The sequence below is a fragment of the Talpa europaea genome, assembly GCF_964194135.1.
Source record: "Talpa europaea genome assembly, chromosome: 7".
NCBI classification, from domain to species: Eukaryota; Metazoa; Chordata; class Mammalia; order Eulipotyphla; family Talpidae; genus Talpa; species Talpa europaea.
In genome coordinates, this window is record NC_140074.1 from 91,409,404 (window position 1) to 91,431,355 (window position 21,952).

The window sequence follows — 21,952 nt, forward strand, 5'->3', positions numbered from 1 at the left end:
ACTCAGCCTCTGGAAAAAACAGATAATACAGTTTCCACCGTGGAGTCAGATCCTCTGTGTACAGAGTTTAAAGTTACAGTCTATCATGCCATGTCTACTTGTCCCGTTTGTCCAAGGCACAAATATAAATGGATGAAGCCCATGCCAAACATGAGTCACTAACACTTGTGTAGCAGGGACTGGAGTTATCCTCTACCCTGACTGCAGTTTGAGCCACAGTGGAAGAGGTGAAAGGAAGGGAATGGAATCATTCTTGTGTTTCAGGAAATACTTGCACAAGCCTGTGGCAGGTTAAACCCACCCCCACACTGCCTTGTGGGGTGTGAGGGGCATTACCCAGGGAGAGTGGCTGTGAAGGGAAAGTAAAGTTGTTCTGCAAAAAGAAGAAATGGGAATGTGGGAGACTGCGACTGGTGCAGGAAACAGCGTGCTGGGAACCTGCGAGGAGAGTCTAGCTTTGAAGCATGTGCGTGGGCTTCCCCGGTGCCCTTCCTGGAGCAAACATAAGAACAAAATGGTGGTTGTAATAACAAATAAAAATGTTAAAATAGGAGGCTTCATTCTCCCCATTGAAGATAAGGGACTACTCCTTCCCTCCCTTTTAGTAGAAAGGGGAGCTGTCTTCAGAAAACGTGTTCTTTTTTCTGTGTCTCTAAAAAAACATGTACATCTTTTTAGTCGCTAACCAAGCCTCTGACCAGCTTTATGACCCAGGAATGTCTTTCCCAGGGACCTGGGAGTCTTTGAAATACAAACATCAAGGGAGATAGCACTCCCACTTGCCAGTTTCTGTGGGAGGGCGGGAGCCTAACTAAGGTGGGCACCTTGCTCTAAGTTGCAAAACTACCTCTTGCCATAAAGATCAGGAGCTTTGTTTCCCCCCTGTTTAACTCTGTTAGTAACACAGAGGGCCACCCATGAGCTCAGCAGCTGGGATGAAGCAGGTGAGGCAGATGGAGCTGCCAGTCTCTCTCTTGAGGACTAGCTATTGGCTGTGTTCAGAACGTGTGTTAGGGCTTGTATCTGTGTTTGACTACAGAAAAGGGCAAAATTTCTTGGGCTTCGAAATCTCTTCATGATTGCTTGTGACATGCATCACATTCTAGTTTAATGCTTATTGGACAATCAAACTGTTTCTTCCTCTACTATTTTTTGTGGAGAGGTTTTCTAGGTTGTGAAAATTTCTTTTTAATTATATATCCCCAATATAGTGCATGTGCTTTAAAAGGAAAAAGAAAAAAAAATGTGGGAAGGAGGATCATAAGGAATAAGACCCCTCGTGGGAGGCTGGTGCCTTTGGAAGGATGTACAAAAACAATGTGTGGAGGAGAAAGGCAGAAAATTTTCCAGGAGTGAGGCTGACATTTCAGTTGGAAATTGTTTTCAGTCTGTAAAGAATAGAATAATAGCAACTAATATACAGAGGGATCAGGAACCTGGCATTTTCTAGCTGTTTTAAATGTATTAGCTTATTTAGCATATGTAATAGCTTGGATTATTGTTCTTAATTATTCATCCCACACACCTCAACCTTCCATGCACCCCACTCCTACACTGCCCAGTGACCGCTACACTACAGGGGGCAGAAAAAGTATCACAACACAACAGAGAAGGAGGCTGAAGTATGGGCTGATTTTGGAAACAGGTACAAAACAAATTCTCTTTTCTAGGCAAAAAATAACAGCATTGAAAGGCCACATCCAGCTACCACACAAAATGGAATGTGAGTCACTTTATTCGGATATTACTAAACAGAATCATACCCAAACTGAGGAACTTTGGACAGGCAAATGGGAGACACCCAGTCCTGAGCAAGAACATAGTGGGGTGGGGGTGGGGGGTTCTCAAAGACAAGAAAGGGGAATGGCACCTAATAGGGATCAGACACTTAGTGAGGTTTGGAGGCTGGAAGGCAGGACTAGAATCCCTCTTATTCCCAACCTTATTCCCTCTTATAACCAATATACCAAGTCATTTGTGAGGGTCTGGCTCAAGAAAGCAGATTTACCTTGCCCTGACCCACCCCCTACCCAGGACAACAGACACATTCACTGTGAGCCAAATGCTTATAACCCACACCAAGATCTAGCTAGAGACCTGTAAGAGGCTTCATCTGATTCCTGGGTCAGTGACAAAGACTGAACCCTGAATCACCCTTTTAATGTTTACAAAGCCCCCAACCAGCACTGGTCCCACAGCTGTTCCTGGGTTTCCTGCCCAGGAAATAGCTGGGGGTGAGGATGGGAATGGGCCAGAGGATGTTTAAGGACAAGGGGGAAGAAGTGGCACTTCATGCCTAATAACTGTTTCCACATAATTTTTGGGAGAAAATTGAATCCTGCCAGAAAGAGCTGGCATCAGGGACGGTAGGATGAGGCCAAATAAAAACGACCCTGGAATATACTGGTGGGGAAGTGGCTGCTTTCACCTGGAAAAAACAAAGTTCATGGGACAAGCCCATGTACACTGGTGACTCTATACTGCCCCCTAACGCCGGGGTCCCAAACAATTTCTGCTTCACTGTGAAGGTTGGACAAAAGTAGGCTTTCACTACCCTGCCGCGGTGAGGTCTCTCTGCGTATCTGGTGCACCCGGGTCTTAAGGCCAGGATGTCTGAATCAGGCCGAGGCAGAGGTGGGGGCGAGTCTTTGAACTGCTGCTTTTCCAGGTTCAAGGCAGCCTGGGCGCTTTGTCTGTGTTTCTAAGAACTGGGCTCAAATGCGGTCGCAATCAGCAGCTGAGTTACCGAGGCTAGAAATCCCGCGGAGCCCTGCGCAGCCTCCCAGTCGGCCTTCCAGAAGTCGCCCTACTGCCTTTCCCCGTTTCCACCCAGAAAACTGGGAACTTTCTCCTCCATTTGGAAAAGACCCTCCCATTCTTCCTCCCAGCTCTCCAAAATGCCAGGAGTGTCCACATCTTTGGTCCCTCCAACCCCAAGTTGTGTGACCCCTAGGCCTCCCCCGGGAGGTCCAGAGAAGACCAGGAACGTCATCCTCTGGGTCTCCCCCAGACCAGGGTCCCTTTACCTCCCGGCAGCCCAACTCCGACATAGAGACGCGCTCCTTCCCCACAGCCGGCTCTACTGCCGGCAGGTTCAGGCTAGTCCGGGGCGGGGACTTGGGAGCGCCTAAAAGTGGAGAGGAGGGCGGGGCCGCAGACCCATCTTTAAAGGTCCAGAACTGGCCCTCGGGCGCCTAGACACTCGCCGGCGGCCCTGGGCGGTTCGGAGGATCGCACAGAACCCGGCTCCCCCTAGCCTGAGCAGCCTGGGGCCACTATGGGCCGCTACCGCATCCGCGTGGCCACCGGGGCCTCGCTCTACTCGGGGTCCCACAACCGCGTGCAGCTGTGGCTCGTCGGGGCGCGCGGGGAGGCGGAGCTGGAGCTGCAGCTGCGGCCGGCGCGGGGCCAGGTCAGCGGGCGGGAGCCGGGAGCCCCAGCCCGGTCGGGAGGGGCTCGCGACGGGGGGCTTCCGCCCTGGGGGCCGGCGAGGGCTGGGGGCCAGGCAAGAAACGGCGCCGCCTGGCCGCCCCGGCGGTCCCCGCCGGCGACTTGGGCTCCCGGGGCAGAGGCCGGGCGGGACCCAACCCTCCCCCGCCGCCCCTGCCCCGACCCTGGTCCTCTCAGCCTCCCCCTCCCAAGGGCGCCCGAGGCCGTGACAGCGCAGGGTCCGGGGTAAACGGGACGCGCCTCGGGGAGCGCGGACGCGGCGACAGCTGTCGGCGGAGGATGGACGGTCGTGGCGATGCGCGCCCGGCCCTTCGGCACCTGCGGTCCGCGCCCCGCTCGCTCGGCCTCGCCGCGCGGGGTCCCGAGGAGCGGACGCGGGGAGCCGTCTCGGGGCACCTGGCCAAGCGAGACGCCCCAGAGCGGCCCGCCGCGCCCCGGCGCCACGCCACCCCTCAGCCCAGCCCCCAGCCCCGGCCGGACGCCCCTCCTGCCCCGGAGGCTCACCGCCGGCTTCCGCGCCCCCAGGTGGAGGAGTTCGAGCGCCACGTCGCCGAGGACCTGGGGCCGCTGCAGTTCGTGAAGCTGCGCAAACACCACTCCCTGGTGGACGACGCGTGGTTCTGCGACCGCATCACCGTGCGGGGCCCGGGAGACAGCGCCGAGGCCGCCTTCCCGTGCTACCGCTGGGTGCAGGGCGAGGACGTGCTGAGCCTGCCCGAGGGCACCGGTGAGGGGCGGGGCGGGAACGGGGGTGCCAGGCCTCGCGGGAATAGGACTGAGGAAGGTCGGGAGGGACAAGACGAAAGTGGGGGTCAGCAGGTTTAGTGTGGGGATAGGATGGGGTGAGGGGGATAGTGATAAAATCCAAAGTTATATGTAAAATTTAAAAGGCTGCGAGCCAGGGAAGTAGAGACTGTCTTTGAAGGTGAGAAGTGGGAGGGGGCGTTGCTCCAATGAGGGAAAACTGAAAATCAGGGTAAAAGCAGAAAGATGTCTACACGACAGGATACAAATTAGGGCGAAAACAGGTGAACAGGCGGTGCTGGGCGTCCCTGAGAGGAGATAGCCACATTAGCAATAAATGACAACTCTGGAGAGGTCTGGGTGGAAGAACATGGAAGAAAACTTTGAGGAGGGGGTGAGGGAGGACAGCAAATACTGCATTTGCTCCCATGGGAAACAAGAAAAAAACCTGAGAGCAAGGACAGCTAAAGATGGAAACATGAAATGTGACCCCTAGACAATTGACAAAAAGGACCAGTGCAGGAACAAGTAATAAACACCAACTCTGGTGGTAGGTCATAAGGAAAAAGGGAAGCCCATAAGGAAAAAGGGAAGCCAAGTGGAGAAAGCAAACACAGCTGTTTTTCAACAGCTGGGAGAAGGTTAAAGGTGTGGCATCTGAGGTTCAAGGCATGTGAAATGAACCAAAGCAATATACAGTAGACAAGGTGTGGGCATAATGGTGATTAAGCTTTTATCATCTTAATTAAGGTGATTGATGCACCCATAACTCTTGATATAGGATCAGGTAGGGGAAGATGAGTTAAGGGACAGGAAAGGGTAGCAAATAACAGATTTTTGTGTCAAGGCAGTAAATGAGGGCTGAGATAAATGAAACCAAAAGGGTAAAGTTGGCAAAAGTGGGGTAAATGTGTCTGGGGAATCCATCAATGCAGTCTGTGACAAAAGTCACAGATCATGACTGATCACATGGACTATGACTATGAAAGGAAGATGAGGACAAGCAGGGAGGGCACAGGACCACACAAAACTGCGTGGCAAATCTTCTTGTCTCCCCAGCACGTCTGGCAGGGGACAATGCATTGGATATATTCCAGAAGCATCGAGAAAAGGAACTGAAGGAAAGACAACAAACATATTGGTGACCACCCATTCAGAGGCTCTCCCCTGTAGCCCTCCCCTTCCCTGCCCGTCCCCACCACTGACCCAGACAGCCCACTGAAGCCCTGTCCCCATCTCCTAGCTGGGCCACCTGGAAGGAAGGGTTACCCCTGACAATAGCTGCTGGCTCTACGGAGGATCTACCTCCAAATATGAGATTCCATGAGGAGAAGAGGCTGGACTTTGAATGGACACAGAAGGCAGGGTAAGAAAAATCCTGGAGCTCAGGGTGAAATAAGGGCTTGGAGATCCAAGAATGATAGTACACGGTGAGGGGCTGAGGAATTGACCCAGGTGTTCATGCCTCAACACCTATCCTAGGACTCTGGAGACTATCCTCAAGCGTCTTTGTACCCTTCTGAGCCCCTGGAACCGTCTGGAGGATTTTGATCAGATCTTCTGGGGCCCGAAGAGTGCCCTAGCTGGTCAGTGGTTTCCCCAGGTCTTGATAAACCTCTTCATGCCCGTAGATGACCAAACATTACACTCCATAGAGCCCAATAATTCCTATCCAGATGAGACCTTATGGTGTCTCATCATCTCACAGAGGCCTTGAGATGAAAAGGCAAGGGCTGAATATGGGGTGGTCATGACAGAATCTCAGTGGTGGGGGAGGGACTAGAGGAGAGGGACATGCGGGCTGAGGTAAATATTCTCCTTCTACACTCCACCCTCAACCCCACAGAGACGGTCCATCAGCGCTGGCAGGATGATGAGATTTTCGGCTACCAGTTCCTCAACGGTGCCAACCCCATGATATTGAGACGCTCCACCTCTCTGCCCTCCAGGCTGGTGCTGCCCCCTGGGATGGAGGAACTTCGGACTCAGTTAGAGAAAGAACTCCAGGTACCCCCTCCCTCCCTGCCTTGCTCTCTCCTGGTATGTGGGGAGAAGAAACAATAAGGGGAGGGACCAAAGATGAATAAGTAAAGTGAGAGTGTGGTAGCCACTGTGCCCGGGGGCAGTGTCCTGTCCTGGAACACCCAAAGATAAGGCATGTAGGAACATCTATAAGGAGCTCTCATATAGAAGGAGAAAAAGGATGGATTCCTAGAGCACAGAACGGGTCAGGGATGTTAGCAGGGATAATGACATTTCCTGGCTAATATCAGTGCTGTGGACACCAGTGTGCTGGGCCCGGAAAATGAAGAAAGCTCCATCCAGCTGGGGGATTGGAAGGTTCCCTGAAGGAGCCTGGGTTTAGAAGAGAGGAGCTGTGAGAAGGATGAGGCAGGAAAGGTGTGAGTATGTTCATGCCTTTGCTGGATTCAGTGATAGTGGTGGCTAAGGGAACAAACATATTGTTTGTTTCAGTGGAATATTTGGTAGAGGAGGTGATAGGATCAGGAAGTGAAAGCATTTGCTGAGTTGGTGGAAGCCAAACACAGAGAGTAGAGATCAGGGGAATCATGAGAATCATAGGAAAGGAGACTCGCTGTCTTGACAAAGCAATAGTTTCCAATGCTGGTAATGCAAACTGGAGCAGATCTGGTTCTAAACTAAGAATGGCTACCACATATCCCTGAGGAAGAGGTCCACCTCCCCAGGCTATCTCTTTATTTAGAGTGAGATAAAATGCACCAGATGCTCTAGTTCTGCCAAGACTCTGGTATTGATACAGATAAACATCTTTAAACACCCCCACCCCTGCCCTGACCCTCTGGTGGTCGACTCTGATCTCGAGCTATACGTGAACTCCTTCCCCAGCAAGGCTCCCTGTTTGAGGCTGACTTCATCCTGCTCGATGGAATTCCAGCCAACGTGATCCGAGGAGAGAAGCAGTACCTGGCAGCTCCTCTCGTGATGCTGAAGATGGAATCTGATGGGAAACTGCTACCCATGGTCATCCAGGTGTGGTGCCGTGGGCGTCCTCCTGCCAATACTGTCCTCTGTCCACTCCAGCTTCCCCTGCCAAGGACCCAGCCCCCTGACTCGTGGCTCCCAAACTCCTTCCTCACACAATGGGACCTGTCCTTATGCCACAGTTTGCTCACAGCCTCGTTTCCCCTGACTCATCCAACTGGAAGGACTTGTTCAAGAGTCATAGGGCCTTTAGGAGTCTCATCCTATACCCAGTGGAACTAACTTCAGCCTGCATTAGAATCACCAGAAGGGCTTGTTAAAACAAAGGTTGCCTGGTCCCACCACCAGATTTTCTGATTCAGTAGGCCTGGGGCAGGGGCCAAGAATTTGCTAACAAGTTCCAAAGTGATGCTGATGCTGCTGTTTGGGAACACACCTTAAGAATCACTGCTTAGGGCCTCCCTGGTGGTACAGGGGTTAAGTCTCAGCGCTATCATCTCAATGGTCTGAGTTCAATCCCCAGCCAGGGAGGTGACCCACATGGAGCAGCAGAACTCTTCTGTCTCACCTGCAGCTCCCTGTAGTAGTGTATTTCAGTAGATCTGCCAGTTCTGCTCCCCACTGTCTCTGGTGAATCCTCTCATCCCCTGAACTTCTGGCCAACACCCCAGTTCTTCTATGCAAAAGTAAATAAATCTTTAAAAAAAAAATCACTACTTAATTTCTCAATGGCCTCTAACTATCCATCTTTTCTAGAATATCTTTTTCCCTATAGTTCTCAACAGTCAGTTCATGTGAACAGTCAATTAGCACACATATCCAGTTTCCCTTTTCCATTCTCCCATCCTTACACAGACACCATCATGTTTCTTCCAAAGCACTGTTAGGGCTTCCTTTCTGGACCCCTGCTTCTGACTCCTGCATTGAGGGCAACCATCAGGGCACTGGCAGGTGCCAAGTCTACCGAGGTCCTCGATCCTCCAACTAAGTTACAGCCTCCTGGAAGGAAAGTGTCTAATTTGGTTGGCTTCCTCCAGAATGGGAAGCATAATGTCATCTGTAAAGTAGGAGCTCAATACATGCTTAATTTTTTTTCCCCCAGATCCAGCCTCCCAGCCCTAGTCTCCCCATCCCAGCACTGTTCCTGCCCTCAGACCCCCCACTTGCTTGGCTCCTGGCAAAGTGCTGGGTCCGAAATTCAGATTTTCAACTGCACCAGCTGCATCATCATCTGCTGAACACTCATCTGCTGGCTGAGGTCATTGCTGTTGCCACCATGAGGTGCCTCCCAGAGCTGCACCCCATCTTCAAGGTACATCCTCTACCCTCCAGGTCCCACATCTCAGGGACAGGAAACCACCTGATATCATATGATATTGCAGTAGCAAAAAAATCTCTATAGCAATTTGTAAAAGGGGAGAAGAAAGGTTGATCCAATACCTCAAGACATGAATTTTAATTAAGTCACTTAACATTTCTTCAGGACATATTATAAAGGGACCCTCTAAAATTGTCAGATACCTGACAGCAATGGACCTGAATTACAGGCTATTGTTAGAAAAACAACTCTTGTTCTTGCCTTGGAAGATTTATTCTTTAGCCAGAAAGACCAAGTGATGCCTAAAAGAACCAACCAGAGAACATCTGGAACTGGAATTTGAAATCCCAAGAGACCACCTAAAGCATTATAGGACTGATAGAGAACCTTCCACCGCACGGGGGAGTCTAAGCAGGAACAGATCAAAAGACAAGAATAGCCAAGCAGGCTACTATACCCGCCCAGAAAAGAGGAAGGTAACCACACGCCTTAGCAAGGTGGCTGACAGAAATGAAAAAGGAAAAAATCAGAGTCTCAGTGAAGGGAAACAACAGTAGCCATGGCATGCTTGGGTGTGAAACTGGAGAGGGAACAGGCAGAGGTCCATGCTTTCCCAGCACCTGGGACCAGCACGGTGGGAGTGCCACACTAGAAACACTTTCATTTTACAATTAGTTCAGTATCTATTGCTAGGCAGAAGGCAACAAAGTAAGACTTGTCCTTGCTTTAAAAAGTTCTCAAAATCTTAACACTTTAGATACAGGGAAGATGGCAGAGAAAGAACAAGTTTATGAACCCAAGCAACTGTCAGAAACATTTAGGACGGGAGAAGTCAGTTTAGAGACAAAGATGAGCTGTTTGGTTTTAAGCATGAAGTATTGGCAAGATATACGAGCGAACCCTGGTTGGGAGGACAAATGAATTGTTTACTTTGGGGGCCTCCTCTGGGGACTCCCCAAGGCAATATATTGTAACTTTGGCCTCTCTGAGTCTGGGGCAACAAACAAGATGGAGATCAGTGTGGTTAAAAAAATCTTGGGTTTTATTGATTTCACAGTGTCCGACATCACCATATTGAATAGGATAAGCAGAGATTTACTTTACTGTCCCTGATAGCTCAGCCCTCTTCCTACCTGTCCTCACTCAGCACAACAGCTTCATCCCTTGGTCAATACCGGAGTTGTCATCAGGATAGCCAGGAGAGCTGTGCCTGTAAATGTCTCAAAGGTCAGCTGTGCAGGCTCTGGATTCAGACTGTGGGGGTCTGAATCCTGACCTCAGCACTTACCAGGTGCGCGCTCCATTATGGAGCTGTTAGTGGACAGAGTGACACAGCACAGCGGCATGATACAGGCTAAAAGGTACCAGTTAAAAAGTGACTAGTTCTTGCAAAGATCATTACTGTTATTAGGAGTCCTTGGGCCTCAGGTATCGTTTCTCTTCATGTGGACGTTCTAGTCACTCAGCATCTTTCATGAACTTTTGGAAAAGTTTCAGACCAATGTGAGCTGCTCTGATACCTTGAACATCAGCGTAGTTAGTTGGGTGCTGCCCTGCGTCCAGCATCAGCTCAGATCAATACCAACACCACAGGACACCTGAATATAAACTGGGTGGAAATGAAGACAAAATAGACTGAGATACAAAACCCAGCAATGAAAGGAACAGAGAATGGAGGGGTGGCTTTAGCAATGTGTGGAGAGGTTTATTTAGGAGACTGAATAGAAGTATCAAAGAAATGAAAAGGGGCTGATTCCTAAAGGATATCCACACTCAGCAAAAATAACTGAGAACAGCTGCTGTTCCTGTGTACTCTAAACACTCGACACACTCATGTAAGCACCAGCACAGTGCCCTGAGATAAGAAACCCTGTTATCACCCTTGTTGACAAATGAGGTTAACACTTACAGGGGTTATTACTTTGGTCAGGTTTCAAAGCTCATGTCAAAGGGTGAACTAAAATCCTGGTCAGTCTGGCCACAGAGTGTGAATCAGAGGGGCAGTGAGGAAAGCATGGTAGTGAATGATCAGAGGCAGGGAAAGTAACAAAGGGAGAGAAGGCACACCCCCAAACACACACAAGGAAGGGCCCAAGCATGGCCTCCATAAACCCCTCTCCATTCCCTCCATCCAGCTCCTGATCCCGCACATCCGCTACACCATGGAAATCAACACCAGGGCTCGGACACAACTCATTTCAGATGGAGGTATATTTGATAAGGTAAGGAGGGAATGGGGTGTGGGGCTGCTTAATCACCCAGTTATGTATGACCTCCTGCTACTTTCAAGATCCCAGACCAGCCTGTGTGATTGTTCTTAAAACCCATGACCCCCAACCTCCGCCTTTATACCCATGTCTTTAAATGTGAAAAGCCTACACCTGAACTCCTTATATACTATGCCCATGTTCTCCCCTCAAGACTGCTCATTTATCTTGACCCAGGCAATAAGCACAGGTGGAGGAGGCCATGTGCAGCTGCTCCGTCGGGCCTTGGCTCAGCAAACCTACCGCTCCCTCTGTCCTCCTGATAACCTGGCTGACCGGGGCCTGCTGGGAGTCCCAAGTGCTCACTATGCCCACGATGCTTTACACCTCTGGGAGATCATTGCCCGGTGGGTGAGAGTGGGGCTGAGCAATGGAGAAGCCTGGGGGGAGGGCGAGCGGAGCTCTGGGCTGAGGTCAGTACAGGGCAAAATGAACATGAAAACTGCAGGGTCCAGACAGAAGAGCTGAGATTCGGTCCTGGGGATGGGAACGAGCAAGGAGTCAGTGAGTAGGGCATTAAAAGGAGAAGACTGGGGTAGGGGCAGAGAGCCTAGGTCTAGTCTTTGCGGTGAGGAGCGTGAGGGATCTCGTCTACCAATCAAGAAATATGACCCATTCTTTGTTAGAAAAATTGACTATCAACCTTGTATAGGGAATTCCTAGAACCAATGACCTACATTCCCTTCCATTCTACACTAGCGTTTAAAAAGAGATGAGGAATGTCCCAAAAGACAAGTCTTAAAGGATCTGTATTCAGACAGTGAGAGCAAGCTGGGCAAAGGCCACAGGAAAGAGAAGTCTAGTCTCCGAGGCTCACGCCCTCCTCTGGACAGGTACGTCGAGGGGATCTGCCGTCTCTTCTACCCCGGGGATGATGTCGTGAGAGGGGACCCTGAGCTGCAGGCCTGGTGTCGGGAGATCACTGAAGTGGGGCTATGCCAGGCCCAGGACCGAGGTAGGACCCCTCCCCAGAGCTGGGAGTGCCTCAAAGACTCTGCCCAGAGCCCCATTTCAGCCCTGCTCTTCTGGGGACATGACCCCAACTCTTCACAAAACCCTCCTCTCCACAGATGAAGCATCTGAATGCCAGTCCTGCCTCCTTAGACAATTCTTGATATCCAAAGATTGTCCTCCTCCCAGACCTTGGCACTCAACCTTTCCTTCTGTCCCCCATCCCCATTGCATGGGGCCCAATAAGGCCAGAGCCATGGCCAGTGAGGGATCTGCCCAGTCCTTGCATGATATCAAGTTCTCTCCTCATGGTTGCCTAATTTCCTACCTAAATGGGAAAAAATTTCCACCAAAGCCTATAGTGTCCCACCCTGGCTTTCCCTCTCTTCTCCTCTTGCTTGGTACACAGAGTCCTGGGCACACTGCACACTTGCCACAATGCAAGGGCATGGCTAAGTGCAAACTCAATACTGTATATGCTTTGCTTCAAACCCAGGCTCAGAGTCCTGCCCTTGGGGCTCACATTTCTTTGGCCAATCCAGTCTTCCCCACCCCTACCCCTGTCCATTAGGATCTAGCCACCACCTTTAATGCCCTGTCTACCCACCACCTATATCCTTTTTTCCTCCAGCAACATTTTATACTTGATCTTGGCCAAGAGGCCAAGAAGCAACCCCCACCAACATTTAAACTCTGGGAAAGAAATATCCTTTCCTGAGCTTTTCTAGGTTGTTCCTTTTCTTGCTGACACATGTGGGCCAGCCTAGACTGCTTCAAATCATCTTTCAGTCCGTTCCTTCCACTTTTCACCAACATCTCTGCCTGTGTGGGGTAACATTTACTGGGAAACCATTATGGCCAGGCCCTAGGGATAGGGGAGCAATAAACCCACACGCAGGAGGAAGCCTACCCCTGGGGACTGTGGCTGCACTACCCTGCCCTTCCAGGACCAAATAGTAGCTCTCAATACTGCACAGGCTGCACTTGTCTCAGGCTGCACATGCTACCCCCCCTCACCAAAAGACATTTCTTCCTCCCCCTGCTCATCTTTCCCCCAAATAGTATTTACATTCAGAAAAAAATTTTTTTTTAAATTCACAGTAGCTTTCGCCTCTGCTATTACTCTCCCTTCCTAAGATCTCACAGCTCACCTTTGCCTAATTTTCCCAACAGATTTTGTGTTACAGTCAAAAAAAAAAAAAACAAAAAACAAAATGGGATGAACCTCCCTAGTCGCCTAGGGGTTGAGTCTCAGCGCTATCACCTCAAGGGTCTGAATTTGATCCCCAGCCAAGGAGATGACACAGCAGCCCTCTCCTGTCTCGCCTACTGCTCCCCTCAGCAGTGTATTTCAGTAGATCTGCCTGTTCTGTTCCCCACTCTGTCTCTGGTGAATCCTCTCATTCCCCTGCACCTCTGGCCTATACCCCAGCTCTTCTACACATAAAAAGATAGATAGAGGGCCTCCCTGGTGGCGCAGCGGTTGAGCGCTGGGTTTCGAAGCTGCCTGCAGCCTCTGCAGCCGGTTCGATCCCCGGCTGCTCCCAGGCCACCAGAGGAGGGTCCCACATGGCGCGCAGACCTCTCCTGCCGCCCACTGCTCCCCTCAGCAGTGTACTTCGGTCCTTCTGCCTGCTCTGCTCCCTGCTCTGGCTCTGGTGAATTCTCTCACCCTCCCGCGCTTCTGACTGTACCCAGTGCATGTATAAACCAAACAAACAAACAAATAATAAATAAATAAATAAGACATGCCTCTAGAAAATTAAAAAAAAAAAAAAGAAAAGAAAAGATAGATAGCTAGGGCCTCCCCGGTGGCGCAGCGGTTGAGTGCTGGGTTGCGAAGCTGCCCGCGGCCTCTGCGGCGCCGGTTCGATCCCCGGCTGCTCCCCGGCCACTGGAGGAGGGTCCCACATGGCGCGCAGACCTCTCCTGCCGCCCGCTGCTCCCCTCAGCAGTGTACTTCAGTCCTTCTGCCTGCTCTGCTCCCCGCTCTGGCTCTGGTGAACTCTCTCGCCCTCCCGCGCTTCTGACTGTACCCAGTGCATGTATAAACCAAACAAACAAATATAATAAATAAATAAATAAATAAATAAATAAATAAATAAAAACATGCCTCTATAAAAAAAAAATTTATAAAAAAAAAAAGATAGATAGACAGATAGATAGATAGATAGATCTTTAAAACAACTATATCAGAGTTGGGATTAACGGCCAGAAACCCAAGTTTAAGGTCAACCTCTGCCTTTTCCCAACTCTGAGATCCTGACAAGCAATTTAATCTCTGGTCTTACCTTTTTTTAAATCTATAAAATAAGAGTAATTATATTTGTTCTACTTAATTAGTAACATTAATGGGGTCTGAGCCCCCACCTCCACTGTAAAATGAGTGGCCTGAGGTAACCCTTGTGGGAAGCCTCACTTGGTTGTGACACTAGAAATCTATGACTTTCTGTCATTCCTCACCTTACAACTCAGACACTTGTCATTTCCAGTCCTGGAATAAAAGGAAGCATCCCTAAATTCTTAACCACTTTTTGAGGTAGAGAATCTTTGATGATGCAATCTTTTTAGCTCCTGGCCCCTCCATAACAATAACATTTATCGAATTTTTGTCACATACCAGATGACTTCTATACATTATCTTATTGAAAAGATAGGTTAATTCACATTCACAGAAACTGAGATTCAGAGAGGTTAAATGCTTGGTCTAATGTAAACAAACTATATTGTTTGAGCTTTTATTGAAACTCATGTCTGATGCATACTTGAATAAAAGAACAAATGAACAAATACTCATCAACTTTAAAATATAGACACCACTGTTAGTCTTTATTTCTCTCCTCTTATGTCATAACTTCTAAATCCTATTTCTTTTCTGCATAGGTTTTCCCATCTCCTTCCAGTCCCAGAAGCAACTCTGCCATTTCCTTACCATGTGTGTCTTCACGTGCACTGGCCAGCACTCGGCCATCAACCAGGGTCAGGTATGGACAACTGAAAGCTTAAGTCCTTGAAGGCAAGGGTCTGGACCATGGACTGCCCCAGGGAAAAGGGGATCCAAACCCCGTGTATCAGGATCCTAGGGTCGCAGTTTCTTCCCACAGCTGGACTGGTATCCCTGGGTTCCTAATGCCCCGTGCACAATGCGGATGCCCCCACCTACCACCAAAGATGTGACCATGGCCACAGTGATGGGGTCACTACCTGATGTCCATGAGTCCTGTCTTCAAATGACCATCACGTGGCATCTGGGTCGACGCCAGCCAGACATGGTGAGAGGCCTCTGGAAAAAAGGGAAATGACAGCTAGGAAAAAAATGACAGAATGGCTGGGTTCCAGGTGTTTCTGCCTGTAGAAAAGAAACTAAGTGATGCTTTTGTTCTTTCTCAGGTGCCTCTGGGGCATCACAAAGAAAAGTATTTCTCAGGCCCCAAGGTCAAGGCTATACTAAAGCAATTGCAAATGGATTTGGAAAACCTCGAAAGGGAGATCACAGCCCGGAATGAGCAACTTGACATACCCTATGAATACATGAAGCCCAGCCGCATAGAGAACAGTATCACTATCTGAACCCTAAAGTGCTCCGACCTGGAAGACCTCAGATCAGCTCTAGAATTGACACTTTCATCTTGAATTTTTTGGTTTCCTAATCTCTGCTGCTGTCGCTCTCTTTCCTCCCCCCCCCCCCCCCCCCACTAAACCACCTTTATCAGCATCCCGCTAGCCCAGGAGGCAGAAATCCCTTTTGGCAAAGAGCCAGATAATAAATACTTTAGGCTCTGTAGGCCACACAGTCTCTCATAACTGCTCAACTCTCCTGCTATAACGCAAAAGCAGCTACAGAAAATATGTAAATTAATATAACTGTTTCAATAAAAATTTATTTATGATTGTGAACTATGAACCTGTCGCAAAATATTCTTTCAATTTAGTCAGTCATATAAAAATGCCAAAAAAAAAAAACCTTTGCTTTAAGGACATGAGCAGCGTGTGGGCTGGATTTGGCCCTCAGTGGCAGTACCTGCAAGAGGGTATCCTGTATTGGCCTGAGGGACTGACTCTATTCCCAAAACCTCCAGAGAATGCTGAGCAGGGGGCCCTCCCCTGTGGCGCAGCTGCTAAAATACTGTGCTGGTTCGATTCCCGGCCGGCCAGGGAGAGTCCCACATGGCGCAGCAGACCTCTCCTGTCTTGACTGCTGGTCCCCTCAGCAGTGCCTTTGGCCCATCTGCCTGTTCTGCTCTGGGGTCTGTCTCTGGTGAATCCTCTCACCCTCCCACGCCTCTGGCCTGTACCCCAGCTCCTGTATAAATAAATAAACCTTAAAAAAAAAATGCTGAGCAGGGGAAGAGATTAGATTACGTGGAGATTATAATTACTGCAACTGATTTTCCTTGCCCAGGAGCTAGACCTCATGCTTGATGGCCAACTTAAAAATTCACAATTCTGTTCTTTGGCAACTTTCCCTACCACATACCTATTTTTCCTGTTCACACACATACCCCAAAAGTCCCTGAGTAAGAATGGTGTTTTTAAAACAATAAAAGCCTTCAAAATAGCTTCCTTTCCTAGTCTCAAACTATGTAAAGTTCATGTTTCAAGGTCACTTTTCCAGCCCCTTTACTACTTTGGGGTGTCTCCATGTTTTCCAAGTTCTTATACACAACCCTTCTAGGAAAAATACACACAAAATGAATAGAAAATTACGCAGTTATTCTAGCCACTGACAGTGTTTCTCTCTGGCTGGGGTGTTGGAATTAAATGACCCCTCTCAATTGCGATATGATCAATGTCCTTACTAGAATGGGCACAACAAGCTCACTGCAAAATTGTATTCTTCAAACAACCCCAGTTCCCAGAATAACTATTACACATCAGTCTCTCACCAATGAAGTACCCAATTTTTTTTTTTGAGAAGATAAGCTTTCATATTTTTTGAAGCATATACCCTACTTTATTCAAAGGACTATAATCTGTTTCCTTAATTTACAGTAGGGAAGCAGTGGCTTTTTTTTTATACTGATTCCTTTCTCCAGTACATTTATAAGGACCACTCACCTTCACACCTTGTTCAGTGAGTCTGCTTCTCCAGGACTTTAACTGTGCATATTTTTCCTAGATTTGACAGCCAAACTTATTCAGTATTGTAAGTTTAATAGCAAAATGTTCCTCAAGTATTTCCAAAGCCAAAAACCCATAGCAATTTTAAAATATTCTGGCTACAACAGCATACTGGGCCTTGGGAAGAGAATCCTGTCTCCTTTTACCGTGTCAGAGTATTTTCTTTAAAGAAATGAGTGGAGAGGAGACAGAGATATTCTCTCCTGGGGTAATTCTCTAAGTTTCACTTACCATTTCCCCATCGCTGGACACTACCCGAAAGTAAGGTATTTGCGAGAGGGGGAGTGAGATGGTTCCTATCCTCTGCTCCCAAAAAGCACAGCGCCAAAAAACACCAGCAGATCCTCCAGGTCGGGCTAGTGCCTGTTCCCCGTCACGTGACTTGCCGGTTGGTCACGTGACACGATGGCTTCCTCCATTCCAACCTGGAAAGGCGGAGACAAGGAAATGGAGGCCCTCGCTACCGCAGTACTCACGCCCAAATACAAAGATCAGTGAGAGAGTTCCAGAGGAACTGCTTCGGTTTCAGATACCTCCTTCTCCCACCCAAGTCCCAACAGGACCCGGAGGCGTCCAGCGTTCTCTACCTGGGGCCTCCCCTCTACCCCCGACACAATGGTTGGGTCCAGAGGCCACGCCCCCTCCGCAGCCCTTGGCGCTCTCAGTCCTCAGCCCTGCGAGCCCGTAAATCCAATTCGCTCATCCCGGGAGGACCCGGGCCTTCCTGTCGCCGTTTTTCCATTCTACCCACATCTGGGCGATCCCCGACTTTCTTCTCCATGGCGTCGCTTCTGTGCTGTGGGCCCAAACTGGCCGCCTGCGGTATCGTCCTCAGCGCCTGGGGAGTGATCATGTTGGTGAGGGGACTGCCCGGCGAGAACCGGAGAGGGCCGGAGGGGCTTGGGCGTTGGAGGGCTGGAAGGCTAGCAGACTCCAGGCCTTAGAAAGCAGTAGGCAGGTTGGAGGGGCTGGTGATTGCCGCTGGAGAACGAGACAGATCTGATATTAAGAAATGGGGAACTAGAACGGGGCGGAAGGGACGAAGGTGGTGCTGGGGCCTGAAACTGGATTCTGGGCTTGTAAATATGAAGGTCCCACCTCCATGCCCAACGTACGAGGAAGAGGAGCTGGGTTCTTGAGAGATGCTTGAGCTGCATGGAAGGCAGGGGGGAAGTGAGGGACGTGTTCCCGAAATGGGTAGCTGGGGCCTCGTTTCCCCGGGACTCTACCGGCTCCCACTCCAGCAAGAATTAATATTAAGTGCCGACCTCTCTGACTCCTTCCGCCATGTCCCGTGATAACCACGCTTCTGGAGCGGAGGCTTATCTGGATTCCTCAATTTCTCAGTATTCCTGTCCTTGCCCTGTCGTTTCTTTGTCATCACCTCACGCCTTATTCCAGGTGACTGAGTCCGAATCCAGCAACAACCACCCCAATCCCAGTTCATTCTGGTACTTCTTAAGTCCAGTTGTTGTGGCAACAGTATAAGAGGGAGTTGTTTAGTGACCTAAATTCACCTAGGTGACTAAGTTCAACAACCTACCAATCCCCCTTTTCAGATAATGCTTGGGATCTTTTTCAATGTCCATTCCGCTGTACTAATTGAGGACGTCCCCTTCACGGAGAAAGATTTTGAGTGAGTATGCAGGTGGGGAGGCATATGCTGAGGACAAGTGGCAAGTCACCGCATCTTGGTGGGAATTTTGAGCACGAAGTTACAGAAGGCTGAAAGCCTGGGGCCCGCCGTGGCTAAGGAACTGGGTACAGAGAGCTGCTCTATTTACCATAATTAGGCGCGGTCTTGGGAGTCAGACCTCAGCAATCCTCCTAAATCCACCGCTTTAGGTGCGTCCTCTAAGGTATTTGACTTCTCAGTGCCACAATCCACCTCTGCAAAGTGGATTCTATAACAGAACTCAGAGCCCCTCAGGGGTGTGAATATTAGTAAACGTGCTTAGTAAATGATGGCTCAGTAAACGATGGCTGCTGTTTAATGTTTCTGACACTTCTCTGCCTAATTCCCGCCCCTTAGGAATGGCCCCAAGAGCATATACGACCTTTACGAGCAAGTCAGCTACAACTGTTTCATCGCCGCGGGCCTTTACCTCCTCCTCGGAGGCTTCTCTTTTTGCCAAGTTCGACTCAATAAGCGCAAGGAATACATGGTGCGCTAGAGCATGGTCGCGTTTTCCCTCTTCAGTCCCTTCCTCTATTTAAAGACTCCCCACCCTCACTGTCCCTAACCCCAACTCCGCGGGACTGGATTTCCCTGGCGAGAGACTGAATCCCTATTCTCCACTCTGACACCGACCCCGGGAAGGAGGCTGGGGCCTTGTCCGGTACCACAATAAAGAGATACTGCTCTCTTAAGTCTTGTGTCAGTGCTTGAAGGGGAAGGGGGTCGGGTCGAGGCTTGGAAATCCGCCCCGTAACCGGGAGACTCGACCCCTGGACGGAAGTGGAGTGAAGCCGGGCCGGAAGTGAGGCGGTTTCTTCCACTCATTCCCAGTGTGCGCGGAGGCGGCATCGGTGACTGCGACTGGCGAGGCTGTGCGCGGCCGAGCTTGAGCCAATCAGCTGCGAGGAGGGGCGGGACTTCCTGCGCGGGAGTCGGAGCGGTTCTGTCGCCTGGCTCTCCGTGGTCCCGGCTCGCGTGGTGGCGGCGGCGGCAGCGTCTCCGTGAGGAGGCGCGCGGGGACATGACGTCAGCGTCCACAAAGGTTCGACCTCCCTCGCGGACAGCGCTCCCTGGCGGCCACGGGAGAGCGGGCCCCCCCGGTTGGCTCCCGGCTCTTCCGCCCCGGGCGGGGGGCGGGCGGGAGCGGAGCCTGGGGTGGGGCTAGGGGTTCCGGGCGGGACGGCGTGGGGGGTGTGCGCCGGCCCTCCCTTAATGCTGCTCCGCCCCCAGGTCGGAGAGATATTCTCCGCGGCTGGCGCCGCCTTCACGAAGCTCGGGGAGCTGACGATGCAGCTGCATCCCGTGGCCGACTCTTCCCCCGCGGGGTACGTGATCCCGGGCTGGGACGTGGAGGCTGAGAGCGGACGCTTGGACTCGATCACAGACATGGACACTTTCTAGGGCAGGGACAGATGTTAGTTTCCCCTTTTACCTGGTGCAGCAGAGTAGGTGTTAATAAATGATTGTTGAATGAATGAATGACATTGAGAACACTGGCTCACTGCACGGAATCATTAAATCGCTCTATCCTGCTGCGAACCAGCAGACCACAATCACCACTGCCCAACCACCCCAAATCATATATGGAATTCCCTCAACTGCTGCAGCTATGTTCAGGGGTTCTGTTCATAAGACGCCCACTTGTTGAATTGGCTTCAGTGGACTGTTTACAGCAGCTGTTCCACGTTGATGGGGGAGGACTCGAAGGAAGGTGGTGGTAGTTGCAATATGATGTGGTTGAGTGTCCTCAGGGTTCCCACGGGGCCCTAAGAGTTTCTTTTTTCCTAAGGAAGACCTCTATGGATTCGTGGAAGGGACCCCAGAGATTGGGGGGAGGAGGCTGGTTGCTGTGGCATGCTTAGCCTTTGGGCTGGCTCCACACCTCTCCTTCCACTTTGCTATCCCCCTTTCCCCTCCTGACAGTGCCAAGTGGACGGAGACGGAGATAGAGATGCTGAGGGCTGCTGTGAAGCGATTTGGGGACGATCTTAATCACATCAGCTGTGTCATCAAGGAACGGACAGTGTGAGGGAGGGTTGGCTGGCAGAGAAAGGGGAGGGGGGTAGCTTTTTCCCTCCAAACCCATTGTTGCATCTTCCTCAGAAGTCCCCACTCAACATCTCTCTGTTGCTAGTTTTGTTAGCATCTCCTTGAGTGCTGAAAAACTATAATGGCCATAATTGGTAAGACGTAACCAAAATGCTATGGTAACAGAACCTTCCACTATCCTGGGTTGCCTGAGATAATCCTTTACTGTGATATGGGAGTTCCCTAGTTATTTATATAGATCTTTGGAGACCATAGCAGTGAGTCCAGGGATGCTGTGATTTTTTAATTAGCTGATCAGGATATACTAAGTTTCAGTCTGCCGGTAGAACACCAGTGTTTACCTGGTCACCTTCCTTATCCATATATCTCTCCCCAAAGAGAATAAGGATGTGGGCTTTTCCTGCCACTCAGTTCAGGGACTCTACTCTTCACACTCCAACTGCTCTAAGTGAGTACAGAGCTTCAGGAAAAACAGTCCTATCAAAGGGGTAGGGCCCAAAGCTGGACTCTTATTAGAGGCTCCCTGGTATTCCTTCTGAGTGGTCCATTACTCCTGCCCCTCCCCTCCCTTCTTCCCTCAGCCTTTCCGAGGACTCGTTTCCTAACCTGGTCTCCTCTCTTCAGGGCTCAGATAAAGGCCACCGTGAAGCGCAAGGTATATGAAGACTCTGGCATACCCCTTCCAGCTGAGTCACCCAAGAAAGGGCCCAAGAAGGTGGCATCTGGTGTCTTGTCACCGCCTCCAACGGCCCCTCCACCCAGCAGCTCCAGTGTCCCTGAGGCTGGGGCCCCCCCCATAAAGAAACAGAAGGCTGGTGAGGCCTGTGGAGTTGCTGCCTAGGGGTCAGAGTCCTGTCTGAGGTTCAGTGAGACCATTGGATGTGGGTCAAAGGGCAGATCTCTTCTTCTATTAGTGAAGGTTCCCGAGGGGCTGGGGTGCAGGAGGGAGAGCTCAAAGCCTTGGGAGACTGGGGGGCAGTCAGGGAACCTAGAACCTAGCTTATGCCCCCTGCCCTCAGATGTGACACTCAGTGCTCTGAATGACTCGGACGGCAACAGTGACCTGGTGGATATTGAAGGACTAGGAGAAACTCCTCCAGCCAAGAAACTCAACTTCGACCAGGGTAGGAGTCCTCCTCCCCCTACACCAGCTAAAGGGGCAGGAGAAGAAGCGCTCACTTGGATGGAAGGGGAGGGTCTCGGCAGGACACACCACCCTGTACAGGGACTTTGGAAGAGAAGCTTCTCACACACAGTGCAGGCGGTCAGGTCAGGAGGGCGCGAGTGCTTTGGGAAACGTACTTTGGGCTTGCTCCATCTCTGTGCCTTTTACTTCCTGTTCCAGACAGCCTGACCCTGGATTCTGGCCTTCTCGTGACCTCCACTGACCCTCCGCTACTCTCTCGATGA

General features: G+C 50.5%; 3 protein-coding genes across 4 annotated transcripts; all 3 read left to right on the top strand.

Annotated features, from left to right (window-relative positions):
- Window positions 1-3,277: 3,277 nt before the first annotated feature.
- Window positions 3,278-15,264, top strand: ALOX12 (arachidonate 12-lipoxygenase, 12S type; the record flags this gene model as incomplete). Of its 2 annotated transcripts, none has more annotated exons than XM_084239265.1 (14): window positions 3,278-3,412; window positions 3,976-4,177; window positions 5,254-5,335; window positions 5,438-5,560; window positions 5,677-5,780; window positions 6,041-6,201; window positions 7,063-7,206; window positions 8,261-8,470; window positions 10,612-10,698; window positions 10,921-11,090; window positions 11,577-11,698; window positions 14,578-14,678; window positions 14,799-14,966; window positions 15,085-15,264. In XM_084239265.1, the coding sequence occupies 14 exons, from the start codon at window positions 3,278-3,280 to the stop codon at window positions 15,262-15,264; spliced, it is 1,989 nt and encodes a 662-aa protein (XP_084095391.1). The 2 variants fall into 2 exon arrangements, with proteins under 2 accessions (XP_084095391.1, XP_084095392.1); XM_084239266.1 differs by having other exon boundaries at window positions 3,979-4,177.
- A 2,330-nt stretch (window positions 15,265-17,594) lies between these two features.
- Window positions 17,595-19,266, top strand: RNASEK (ribonuclease K; the record flags this gene model as incomplete). The annotated part of the gene is made up of 3 exons (XM_084236160.1): window positions 17,595-17,672; window positions 18,375-18,451; window positions 18,848-19,266. The coding sequence occupies 3 exons, from the start codon at window positions 17,595-17,597 to the stop codon at window positions 18,987-18,989; spliced, it is 297 nt and encodes a 98-aa protein (XP_084092286.1). The 3' UTR covers window positions 18,990-19,266.
- Window positions 19,267-19,514: 248 nt separating this feature from the next.
- BACC1 (BPTF associated chromatin complex component 1) lies at window positions 19,515-21,952 on the top strand (the record flags this gene model as incomplete). Its single annotated transcript, XM_084237907.1, has 6 exons — window positions 19,515-19,535; window positions 19,724-19,818; window positions 20,417-20,518; window positions 21,167-21,357; window positions 21,562-21,666; window positions 21,888-21,952. 6 exons carry the CDS (start codon window positions 19,515-19,517, stop codon window positions 21,950-21,952), a joined length of 579 nt encoding a protein of 192 aa, XP_084094033.1.